General features: G+C 36.1%; 2 protein-coding genes across 2 annotated transcripts; one reads left to right on the forward strand and one right to left on the reverse strand.

Annotated features, from left to right (window-relative positions):
- Window positions 1–3,092: 3,092 nt before the first annotated feature.
- Window positions 3,093–3,937, reverse strand: LOC108377413 (uncharacterized). Its single transcript, XM_017633679.1, has one exon. The coding sequence runs from the start codon at window positions 3,764–3,766 to the stop codon at window positions 3,161–3,163; it is 606 nt and encodes a 201-aa protein (XP_017489168.1). The 5' UTR covers window positions 3,767–3,937; the 3' UTR covers window positions 3,093–3,160.
- LOC108377412 (tRNA dimethylallyltransferase, mitochondrial-like) lies at window positions 3,838–6,538 on the forward strand. Its single transcript, XM_017633678.1, has 3 exons — window positions 3,838–3,861; window positions 4,371–4,568; window positions 6,410–6,538. The coding sequence occupies exons 1-3, from the start codon at window positions 3,838–3,840 to the stop codon at window positions 6,536–6,538; spliced, it is 351 nt and encodes a 116-aa protein (XP_017489167.1).
- The last annotated feature ends 6,861 nt before the right edge of the window (window positions 6,539–13,399 follow it).

Raw genomic sequence — 13,399 nt, forward strand, 5'->3', positions numbered from 1 at the left:
TGCAAGTTCAAAAACCTGTATGAATGAGTCAATAGGTAAACAAAACAAAAACCAATAGCCACCGCTTGCCGGCCGGCCGGCTACTAAGTACGTGTGTTGCATTAGGCGATGCGCCGCAGATGTCGAGAGCAGTGTTGCCATTGACGGTAAAATATACTTACCATCCACTTAAAAAAAATCTTACAAATATGCAAAATATCTACCGAGAACTTTTTTATAGCAAATAATATTTGAGTGTAGTCAAAAATGTGCTGCTTAAAATTCCCGTTGATTTTTTTTTTAATTTTTTGCCGCCAGTGTTTTGTTTTTTTTTTTTATTTATTTAAAAATTACCATTGATAAAAATGGCGTTGATTTAATTTTTTTTGCGAACAATCATAGTGCGTACTTACATAACTGTCATTTTTTTCTTTTTATTTAAATCATCATTTAAAATATTTAGGCAATCAAAAGCTCCTCGGGATTCCAGTAAAATGTGTTTTGAATGGAGCGCGATATGTTCGCCTTATATCGATATCTACATATATATTTATACGTACCTACATATGTAAGTATATAAAAAGTATACAAAAAATTTATAATATAAAGATAACTACGAAAAATAAAGCGGGAACGAAAAGTTCAACAAAGCTCTACCAAAATGTACCTTTTTACCAACCCTAATTTTTTCTACCAATTATGGTGGCAACCCTAGTCGAGAAGACAAAGACAATATATACATACATTCAAACATATGCACATGCATCCATACGCTGCGGCTTTTGGACGCCGGGTCTGCTTGGGTGTAGCCAGACGCGGGACCGGCCGGCTTTTTGGCCATGGCTCCACTTAAGCAATTCGCTTTTAATAAACAAACCGCATTGCATGCGCACTCAAAGTTCAATCGCATGGCCGGCGCGAGGGGCGGGGGGCGCCGAGATAAGCCGCCAGCCGCACAGACGCATCAGCGAATTCGCAAGCTAACGCACGCAGACACACACACACACACGTGCACAATGCGATTGACGTGGAGCATAAGTGGAGAACAGACGTCGATCGCTCGGTCGGTCGGTCGGTATGACCAGTCATGCAGCCAACAACAAAAGGTGTTTTTTGTTGTATGCATCATACGAGTACGAGTACACTTCATATCTTTATGCGAATACAAATTTGTATGTATGTATACAAACATGCATATGCAAACATACATACATACATACATATGTACATATGGACTTATACAAATTCGGTAGACGCCTCTGTATTTGTTGTATATCGAGCACAGTATAAACATTTATTAATGTTTTTATTTTGCCGCGGCCATTGTTGTTGCTAATGTTTTTTGCTTGCATTTCTTTAGTTAAGTATTTAACAACAACAACTAATCAGCCATAGGACGCGATATGAAAACAAGAAAAAATTCATATTTTAACACGAACCGTAAATAAATAGTCGCACGAGAGGAAATGCATGTTCACTTGCACATACATACACACATTTATATGTACATAATTTCATATGTTACTATGTATGGCCATTAGGGCGGGTCAATTTTTGTGGGATTTTTTTTTTTGTCGAGGAAACCGTAAGTCTAAAACCCATTTCGAGCTTGCCAAATTGCGAGATTAGGCTTTTTCCTTAGCAGCATGCGATTTTTTTTTTGCTTGAGGAAGCCATTTCTAGACGTAACTTTTCCTTAAAACCGCTGCGAGAGTCCGCAACAGTAAACAGTTTCCACTTTTTCCTAATTAAAAAAAATTATTATATAAATTTTCCCTGAATTTTTTTTCATGCAACTAAAATTCAATAGCAAATTCCAGTTTCATACAAATTTTTAGTAAATTAATTCCATTTTCTCAAATTATACATCCGCAATTCTTGCTTAATTTCCATTCGAAGTACTTTCGATCTACTTTCCAATGTCTTTGCCAAACCTATTTATCGGTTTTTGTCAATTGCACATCGCGATGCAATTATACAACTAAGTGCCGTTTTCTCATGTAGGTTTTAAAATTTATCTGGCCCCCAAAACACATTTTTTCAGAACAAAATTTGTGTTTAAAGGGCAGATAAATTTTAAAACCTACATGAGAAAACCGCACTAAAGGTATGAAAAAATATTCAAGGAAAAGTAAAATGTATTTTTTTTTTCTTTTATAGCGTAAGAAAATATGAAATTTTTTACACAATTGAATAAACCTATTTTCGCAATTTGGCAAACTCGATTGATTTTATGCCATTGCTCTGCCCTAATGGACATTCATATGAACATAAGTACTTAGTTATTTGTTTATGTGTGTAAGCATAAAGTCCGCAAAATATTTCTTGCTCTTGACCGATAAAACAATGTCATTAAACAAACGCAAAGTTCGTCGATGATTTTTTAAGTAAATATAAATACACATCTACACACAGTAGGTATGTACTTTCAATAAGCAATCGCCCAGTTTCAGTCATTGCAAAAACAAGTAAGGGCAGTGGTGTCTTCAGCTGTGTAGAACGCTGCATTTATTTCCTGAACATCTGGGAAATTTAGCCTCAACCTATAGTATCATAACTATACGACACCTAGAAGTTTTGACTATTTAATTTTGTAGATATCATTTAAATTTAATTTCAATTTCTTTGAAAAACATATTCTCGTCTATTATATAACTATTAGAAGGTCTTCTTTATTTTTCATTGGCTGCTCGAGTTTCCTCAGATTAGTAAGGCATTTCCGGGTAGGAAAAAAGCGATTAGGGTAAGTGGATGATACAACGCAAAATTTATTAACATTAGATACTATAAAATCGTTTTTTTTTTCACAGTATTAAAAAGATGAAACTAACGACTACTGCACTCTATTGGCCACGCTTTAATATGATCGAAAGGGTTCATAAGAAAAAAAATATGATTGGGGGTATAAAGTAGGCCGTCCTCCTAAGCTCAAGTGGTATTAACCTTGCGTATACTATGTGACTAAATTTCTCATGCCATACTAGCTGAGGTTTGACATACCGCATTAATAAAGTTAAATTAAATCAATTGTACTTTAAAATTACTATTAAAACACTTAAGTTCAATTTTAATTTCAAGTTTCTGTATTTAGTACAATACAATATTAAATAATTTTTATTTTAAAATTATATGCCAACATGCATACTTTGGCTACAAATTTTCTTAAATCTCCTACTCCACCTCACATTTTCATCCATTCTGGCTTGCCAGTCAGAGCGTAATTAGCCAGGAATGTAAACAGCGAATAACCGGTGAGTACAGTGTTCTCGAGTGTGCCCTCCCAATAACTGTCCAACAGTGTGGCGCCATATTTGGTCAGAAAGGCGGTTATAGCCATACATATATAAGTGTGGTTGCTTTCATTGACGGCTAAAAATGTCAACGACACAATGTTGCCCAATATCGTAAGATCCTTCAGTGTATTTGTATTACTATCATCGCCCTCCTCTGTTAACAGTTTCGCAATCAAATCAAAGGCCAACGGTATAACAAAAAGTGCGTGTCCCAATGCCAACGCGCTAGTTTCAGACGATGCTAAGTACAATTCAATATTTATCAGCGGCAACTGTATGATCTCCATAACACTGGTGGATATCTCACGAATCTTATTGCAACGATCACCTTCGTCGCCTTTCTTGTAGGCGTGTATAATACCCAACAAACCATGGCAGAGACCAAAAGCGCAGGCGGAGAAGGCATACGGATGTTCGGCGGGCTGTATGGAGTACAAGGCAAGGCCCGAGGCACCCACCAACAGACCATTGAATACCATAGAAAGCCCTGACATCCTGCCGCCTAGGTAATTTGCTGAACCGCTGCTATGCTACTGTGTCTTAATAACAGACCACGGCGGTAGGTATGCCGCTACAATTCCGACACTCCGTAACAATTCTGGTTCGGTTGCGTAGTACTTGCTTTGTTTACTAACAAATTGTTTGCTGCGAATTTTAAAATTTCCTCTTAGAATTACCGTTAATTTTGATTTGTTTTGTTGGCGGTGGTCAAACAATAAATGGTTTAAAATTAGTTTTTGTTAATCAAGAAATATTTATAGACAATTTTGTTTGAAAGCCGATCGAAAAATTGTTGATGTTTTTCGCCATGAAGCTTTTGAAAAAATTAATTGTTAAATAGGAAGTGGGTGAAAAATAAAAAGGAGCGTTAAATTAACTACGAAAGTGGCGATAAGCAGGAAGGGTATTTTGCGAATTAAGCTCTGGGTGAGATGCGAAGTCGAACTGTTTTATTGTTAGGCTATTTTACAGCTTACCACTGCTGTAAAGTAATCGCGTAATGAAACAAATTGCGAAAAAATATCAAAAACAATATTTCTTATATGGAAAAATGGCCTGTCACATCAAAAATTTTCCTTAACTCCAAAACATGTTTAGATCGAAAATCTTTTAGCGCAATCCAAGTGCCCGATCGTGGTCGGCGGCACAAATTACTATATCGAATCATTGCTGTGGGACATATTGGTTAGCCCGAAAGATGCCAGCGAGCTTGACAGCATAGACTATAAGTCTGCCGCTTCGACTGCAGCGACTACAGAAGCGGAAGATGTCAACGTGTCTGAAAATGCAAAAGATGTAAGTTTTTCAGTATGTTTTGATTGCATAGCACCAATACACCCCGGGTCATAACTATAAGCGCACCACAATATAGCAGCTGTTTTTATTTATTTAATTTTAGTTATTTTTTATAAAAATACAGTTAATATTTTAACCAATCCCATCTAAATCTTATACATAACATGTCCCCACCAAAAAGTAAAAAATCTCAAATCGAACTTAACCACATCACTAACTATCGCTGTCCACACTGCGGTTTGAGGTTTATAAAGCAGTACAAATGTAGAGAACAGTGTTCGGACTTCCAAAACTCGATTCAGGACTCAAAATCTGAGCAAAAACAAATTTTCTAGATTGAATTTTTTATTTTCGTTTCTGACATTAATTGTTTGACTTAAATATTTTCTATTCATGCAAAAATAAGAACGCGAGGCAATATAAGGATAATATGTTAAATATTTAGGTAATATTTAGCATTTTCTATAAAGTAGAACGTTTCTAACACTTAATTTTTTAAAGAGCAATAGAATCGAAACCTTTTCGACTTTATATAAATTTCATTCTACATATGTTTTTTAACAACTTAAGTAAAGTTCTGCATCCGCCAATTTATACAGCCATACATCAAAAAATAACTTATTTGACGCATTGCTATGAAAGAGTTCCTTTTAACAGTGAGATTTGGCTAACTTTAAATTTTTTTACTGAAACCGGTGGTGAACATTCAAAAAACGGCCCCAAGAGGGGCATAACATGAATGAAAAAAAAAAACGGAATAGATTTGATGTCAAGCGGAGTAGAGGGGTAGATTTCAAATTTTTTCAAAAACCGGAGTAAATCTAATCTGATCTTACTTAAGTCCAAACACTAGTAAGGAACGAATTTTTTAACGCTAATGACCCACAGATGGCGGGAAAACACAGGGTTGTATCAGACTTTCGACGTGGTTTCGAGTTGGTCAGCTTTTAACCATCTCAGTGAAATGGTTATGTGTTGTCATTTTTATATGGCGAAACTACGCTAAATCAAGTGGGTTATCGGGATAACCAACTCATTAGCCATAACTACGTGGTTAGCTCCGGTGGGGACATGGTATAACCATCTCAGTGAAATGGTTAAGTGCTGTAATTTTTATATGGCGAAACTACGCTAAATGAAGTGGGTTATCGGGATAACCAACTCAACAGCCATAACTACGTGGTTAGCTCCGGTGGGGACATGGTATTAGGTCTCTTTTTATGCGGTTCTTTTTGATGCGGATTTGAATTTATGCGGTTTTCAAACACTTTTTTCGTTGTAGCGAATTTGCTTTTTTGAGAGCTTTTCTTACTTAAAAAAAAAAAAAAAAAATCAATAAACTTTCCTGAAAATTTTTTCCGGAAAAAAATGCACCAAACTTAGCAGAAAACTTGCCAAAAATCTACGTAAGTCCTTTTCAAACCTGCTTGTATTGAATGTATTTTAAAACTGCATACCCTAATTATTTCTAAGAAATCTAACAGCCAATTTCACGAAAGCAATTTAAGTAAAAAATGCTTTTAATTTTTTGAATTTTATATGGAAATTTGGAGAAAATAAGAAATGATTTACAATTTAAAGCTGGTAAAACTAAAAAGCTCGAAATATTTACCAAAGTATTTTTTTTTAATACTTCATTTTAAACTTGAGTTTATACGTTTTTTGTTAAAAATAACTTAAATTAAGTAACAAAAAGTAATAATTTGATAAATTTTGGTACATATATAATTATGACGCGGGGTGTAGTATTCAACGTGCGGTAATTACACTAAAACACTGCCCGTTAACATGCTTTATATCGTTAATTTTTTCACATTCATTCCTTTTTTTCCTACTTTTAGCCCTTATTTATGCCTGTTGCTGAAATGAATGCCATGTCATCGGAATTGTTGCATAACCATTTACGGAAAATCGATCCGGACTCGGCAAATCGCATACATCCCAACAATAAAAGAAAAATTATGCGGTAAGTTGACTGAAAATATTTTTTAAAATTTTATAAGAATTTTTTAGTATGTACTGCAAGAATTGCAAAAAGCAGTCGAGAATTATTTTTGCAATTTACAATCAATCTTGATGTGGTTGCTCTCGTATGTACATATGTATCTCAGCTCATTGATGGCAATTTTGGATGAGTTGTGAGAAGAATGCGATTTGCTCAAATTGGTACAAAGACTCGAAAAACTAGAAAATTTTTCTATTAAAACTACTACTACTACTACTATTACTATTTTAAAATATTAAAATCCACTAATTCCACTTGAATATTAAATAAATGAGACATTTGAGCGAATGTATTCCCTACCAGAGAGATGGCTATTTATGGTTTAAAGATATGGCGATTAAAACGAATTTTCAGTACAATATATTAGGCATGTTCTGCATATCATACGATTTGAAATCGGTGCGATTTAGAAAACCTATTTTCGAGATCTCTTAACCAAAAGACAAAAATTTGACACTAAGCCAATTGATATGACGGAAGTCATGAGTTTCTTGTAGTTTCTAATTTGCATTAATTACACATCTTCCGTTATTCCGTTATTCTTATTTCTTTTATTCATTGCATATCTTAAATGTATTAAGTTTTTATAAGTCTTTCTTGTAAAATATTATTGCTGATAAAACAAGAATATTTAGTGTACTTCCGTACTTTTATTAAAACTAAAAAAACGAAACACGAATTTAATTCAACGTGTATGTATACATACATGTAAAGAGATGTACATTGGTTCAAGCTAAAAAGAATCCTGCAATGCATCCGGAAACTGGCTCAAACTTTAGTATTCGGTTTAGTAATAATTCTCCATGAATCCTTCCTATTCACGATAATTCTAAGAGGTGCGCATCGATAGTTCATTTCCCCATAGGAATGCCACGTAAGAACAGGAGGTGTTCTCTTTTGGTGGCAATATAAAGATATATCTAGGGTCAATCAAAACATCCCAAACTGTAAAACTACATACGCCATTTAAGTGTTATGCATCCTCAGATTCTTACTTATATATTTTTAAATTTTTTTTTAATTTATCCAATAAGAAGATTTTACCCAAACAGGGCAAGCTAAATAAAATCGATTAAAAAAAGAATTTTTCCAACACCAATATTTTATATATTTTATCTGTTCTAAGGTAATATAATTGAAGGGGTTAGAATCAAAAGGATCTAAGTAGATCTGAAATTTTTTTGGCACCCCTATAGCAGAACTTGTTTGAACTGACATGGTGATTCAATAAGACTGCAGATTCTATTTTTATTAACATAAACGAAATTTATTGAAATAATTTTTTAGTCTATGGGATTTACTACACATGTATGGGGAAACCCAATATCCGTTTAATGCCCCCACGAATCCTCTGGCAACACAGGATGTGCATATCAAAATTTTCCATGACTTTTTGGTGTATGATTTTGTTCTTCAACACTGAAACCGTCTCGGACTCATTGGCGTAGACCATAATTTTCTCCATAGCATCAGAGAAGGGAAGTACAGTGGTGTACGCGGTTTCGTGAAATAATTTCATTCACAATAGAGCCGTTATTTCATGCGCTGTGTGGCAAGTGGCACGGTTCTGTCGAAACCAGATATTATCCAAGTCCATGCCATCTAGTTCTGGCAATGAAATGGCACGATAACATTGGCCATTCAACGTAACTACTGGCATCATTTTCGAAGATGTACGGCCCGATACCTCCGTCAGTCCAAAAACTACACCAATCACTGACTTGTTGACACAGTAGGTTTTTTTTTTTTTTTAAACCGCTGAACTGTGGTGTAGTAAAGCTTTCATTGAATTTACATAATTGAACGACCTCTACGAAGACGCACGGGCGTTGCCACATTTTTCACCGACCCAGTTTCTTTACACTTCTGCACTTAACGGCTGCTTGTTGTCTCATATGACCGGTTATGTTGAGCGAAAAGTCACGCAATGCTCGAGATGCACTTCTTGCAGAGCGACTATTTTCACAAAACGTTTCGTAAACGTTTTACGCGTTGTTCAACTGAGTACCACTATATAGCAAAGTTTGTCAAAGCCTGTGACACAAATTGTCTGAAAAAAACTGAAAAAATCACACATTAGGTGCAATCCCGTATTCTCGGACTAAAATTTGTAAAACTGTCAAAAAATAAAAATTCGTTCAGAGCAAGAGAGTAACATTGAAAAGTACGGGATCGCTTTCTAGTAAAAAATTGTAAGTTCTGTCAACTTCAACATAACCTCCAAATTTTGGTTTTAAATTTTTGATTATTTTGTATGTTAACACACTCAGTACATGTTTGACCAAAAATACTTTCAAATTCATTAGAATCCACTTAAACAAGTAATTAAATACTTTCCAACATGAAATAGCGGAGTGCACTTTTCTTTTGTTTACAGTTTGGTTGCCAAACACACTACAGCTGATGGTTTGACACATTTACCTGAATTTAGATACCAGCAAAAAATCTTCGGACTAAAACGCGTAGCTTCTGACAGAAAGGGGACCTTATTTGTCCGCTCAGTAGTCAGAGAACCGAGTACGGGATCGATTTCCGGTAAAATCTGACTGATTCTGACTAGTCCGGACTCGTACGGGATCGCAACTATTAACATATTACAAATAATTTCTGCCAAAGGTCTGAATCACGCTAGAATCACTATACACTTTGCCATTGTTATTCCCTCCTTCTTTTTGTTCCTTTCTTAAGCTCTACCCTAATTGTGTTTGCCGTCCGCAACCACGTTTCGCTGTGTTCACTTGTGACCTGGTGGGTACCCACTACTAGTAGCTGGATGTTATTGTATTCAGCAAGAGCATTGAGGTTCTCCATGCATCACCAAAAATGATTCATTCTAAACATAGAATCGAGCTGTAATCAAACTTTATTTGCCGAAAGAATTAAAAATCAGTAATTTCGTAAAACAAAAACCTCTACTTTTGAGACCCAATTGACTGACTTCATTACAAGTTTTTTTGCACAACATTAAGGAAGGCTTGATGTCCATTTCTGCGTATTCACCTAAAATATAATATTTTTTTTGGGGTTATGGCGTTCTTGCTGCAATAAATTCTAATCCATTAGCTATTTATATAAGCACACATTAGGCATTCATATGCATTAATAGTTCTCGCTCTAAGGCACACGAAAGTGATGTATACTTAGTAGTAAAGAACAACTTTTGCTTATCCGTCCGCCGCATTCATACAAATAAATATTTTTTTTTAACCGACTTCCAAAAAAGGAGGAGGTTATCAGTTCGTCGGAATATTTTTTTGTTTTTTTTTCGATGATTCGGTGGTCCCATACTAATCTGGTTAAGATCCGATCAGTGGATCACGAGATATATATATATATATTTTTTTTTTATATGAGAGTTGAAGTCGGTTTTTTTTGCTAAAAATTACTTGTTTATACTACAAATACGGTGTTCGCATTAGGCGATTTTTTAGGCAATTTTAGAGGCGATTAGTTGAATCAAAAGTTGGCTGCACCCCAACTTCATTGGAAACGATTAGTTGAAAGGCCTTTCACACCACGCGATTGTTGCTTTCAACTAAAAGTTGCCTGTAAAATCGCCGCATGCGAACACCGTAAAACATACATACACACTTGCATACATATGTCCCTCCTAGACTACTGCACAGTCAAATACGAATAATTTAATTGATAGGCCATTTCCCTCTGCATTAGTTTTTTTTTTTTTGTTTCGCTGGCTATATTCTTTCTCGTGCCATACCAGCAGTTTCATATACAAAGCCGTTTTTGTTTTTTTAAGGGACACCATTGGCGACTTTATTCATTAATATGCACTTGCTTTTGTTGAGGGAAAAATATCACTTTAAAAGCCAACTCGTAAATTTCAACACCCCTGCATCAGCAATTATTATTATTTTTTTTTTTCTTAATTATTTCACCACAAGTATTTGCGGAATTGTAATCATTTTATACTCGTATTTTTTCCAAACGTCAAGTATGTGGTAATTAGTTAAAAAATGGAAGCGTGATTAAATTACATAAACACTTAAATGCTCAATTTTATGTATAGAAGCTTTTTAGAGTTCAAATATACCGTCGGCCATCCAAGTAGCAAACGGGCAACCATTCAGTCAGGCAGTCACTTTAAAGTTTAACCGCAACGATAGGCAGACAGACGGTCAACGCGTGGCCGATGCCTGCGTTGCAATCGAAGATTCAGCTTTTTGTGCGTATGTAGTTTGCGAGGGCAGATCAAAAAGTGTTTGGGTTTTAAGAAATTGAACATTTAAATGTAAATCGCTATTCTAATCGTCTCCCTGAAACCTCTGTTTATGTGTAGTAGGATCATTTTGTTGCAACCGACTGGCAACTAGAACACTAGATAGTATGTATAAGGAAATACATACGAAGCAAGAACACAGGAAACTCGAGTGGAATCGAAACTTCGAAAAAAGGGTCAATGCCGCCCAATACGCCTTCAAGACGTCTACAGATGGGTGAACAATGGGGACTAAATAAAACCACACATCATATTCTGAATGGACACAGCTGTGTTATGACTCATCCTGTTTCACAGTGGCACCGTCTGGTTGCCGCGCTAGCCAAGCCTTTATCCAAAGCCAAAATGGAACGGGTATAGCGGACGGCGTCCATGACTCTCATGGAAACATTTCCTTCGAGTCCTACCAAAGTGCTGGAATTAGTTTTACACTTTCCACCGGTAGATCTTTCTGGCAAATTCCTAACTAACTAGTTGCAATACTTCCACGTTAAATGCGATCCAGCCCTGGAGAGACCTCACATTCGGACATACATATAAAGGTCCTTGAAACTCTTCCGAGTAATTTACCGCTATTGCACCGACTCCTAGGGAAGTAGCTACTCTATTAACCCGTGGTAGTGCGTATAGCAGTACAGAGTTGAACTACTAGTCGCAGAAAGAATTGCGAAAAATTACGAAAGGGGACGGCCATAAATCACGCAAGTAACTACCTTAGTAACTCCTGGTAGTGCAGAGAGAGCCTAGAACATATAGTAAAAGTAATCGCTGAAATACACGGCAAGTAGTCTATCAGTTATCGACATATATGAAATGGCAAACCAAACTGAGTATAAATCAAGTAACAGCTGTCAAAAGGACCAACTCCGAAAAAAGTATAGCCTCACGTCTAAAAAAAACACCCTTTAGCTTTGTTTCTTCACTTTTCTAGCAGATAGTTATCAGGAATAGACAGAATGGGAAAATTTTCGAATTCTTTTTTGCGCTTTTGTATTTTTATGGTTTTTGTTGGTTGGCGAAATGTTGCGGCGATGGCATCGCTCGATTTGATTATTTTTATACTTTAAATGTGCTTCTGTGAGCCTCTTGTCCGGTAGCAGCCACTTACCTAGCCTAACCTCACCAAGCAGTTCGCCTCTTCAGAGAGTCGCATCTTTCCAATACGGCACCTTAGTTCTCAGTGTTCACGAGATGGTGTTATTAACGCCTTTGATTTACTTCCCCCCTTTGACATATGTAGGTCATTGAATGGCAACGTTAGTTTCTCCCACCTTCATAGAAGCACTGCCAGGCCGCAGCCATTTTTCGTACACCATTCTTCAGCTAGTTTAAAGGTTATCAGTAGCTAAATTGACTAACAGAATTCGGCGCCGCTCATGGTCTTCACCGTAGATAGTGGCATCGTAATACACGAATGGAGAATTTTTGAACTCCCCTAGGCATACATACATACATAATGTGTGTGTTGCATATACATACGTACGATGTACATACATATGTGTTAATTAACAACAGGTCAACATATTTTTTAACGATAGTACTGCTTGATTGTGGTGGCGCGAGCCGTTTATACCCATCTACATACATATCTACTAATGTATGTGCATTAAGGGCTAACTGATTAATTATGATTTGGGCGTTTAAAGAGCTGCCAAGCACCGGTTTTTCGTTGTTGTTTTTTTTTCTTTCTGCCCTCGCCCTTATTAAATTTAAAAATAATTAAATTTCCTTCTTCTATGCATTATGGTATTGTAAAAATCCATAAGTACCTTAACACATTAATTACATTAGTCCAAACGTATGTATATACATACATATGTATGTACGTGCGTGTGCAAGTATGTTGCTACCGCCAATGTGCGAGGACGTATGTACATTTATATGTACATATGTATAATTTCTTTTACAACTGCTTTAAGTTAGCATATTTGATTTGTTTCTCATTTGCGGATCATGGATTGCGATGCATTGATGCAATAACTTTTGGCACGCCAACTAGAGGAAGAAGTTGTCAGTGGTCTGGAAATAGTCGTAAGTTAAAAGTAATCAGCATGCTCATACAAATGTTTTTCTTATGTATGCAAGTGCGAGAGGGAATTTGTGCTCACATATAAAAGCCTAAACAGACAACAGGGTTGATTCGGTTCAACTCGTTAATTCGCATTAACTCGAGAATTAACTGCAGTTGATCCGAATTAAGCTTTCACTCACCAAAACGCAGAGTACCTGGATTGGAGAGAACTTGTCAAGCTAGCCTGGACATCTATCTCGGCGACTGTTGCACATTCATCACACGAATTCAAACGAAAATCCAATTTAAATTAAATAAGAACTTATGTATTTGATTTAGTATGGTGAATGCACAACTGCCGACAAGGTAGATATCCAGGCTGGTTTGGCGTATGTATTCTCCGTACTCTAAATTCTCCTAGAAAACAGGAACACAAACAAAGTAAACGAGTTTGGCAGCCACGCGGTAGGGTAAAATTTTGATCCAATCAAACGCGTCGTTAATACGTATCAACGTTGCCGTCTGCCTTTGCTCTAAGCGACTAACTTTGTGTGAATGCCATAGGTGAATCAAAGTGT

The sequence above is a fragment of the Rhagoletis zephyria genome, unplaced genomic scaffold, assembly GCF_001687245.7.
Source record: "Rhagoletis zephyria isolate East Lansing unplaced genomic scaffold, Rhagoletis_zephyria_1.1 Rzeph_scaffold_12051, whole genome shotgun sequence".
Taxonomy (NCBI): Eukaryota; Metazoa; Arthropoda; class Insecta; order Diptera; family Tephritidae; genus Rhagoletis; species Rhagoletis zephyria.

Excerpts from the sequence above, each read along its gene's own strand:
- LOC108377412 (XM_017633678.1), top strand. The coding sequence starts at position 3,838 with ATGCCGCTACAATTCCGACACTCC. Across the intron at positions 3,862-4,370 it reads CGCTACAATTCCGACACTCC|ATCGAAAATCTTTTAGCGCA; the intron begins GTAACAATTCTG and ends AAACATGTTTAG. Across the intron at positions 4,569-6,409 it reads TGTCTGAAAATGCAAAAGAT|CCCTTATTTATGCCTGTTGC; the intron begins GTAAGTTTTTCA and ends TCCTACTTTTAG.
- LOC108377413 (XM_017633679.1), bottom strand. The coding sequence starts at position 3,766 with ATGTCAGGGCTTTCTATGGTATTCAATGGTCTGTTGGTGGGTGCCTCG.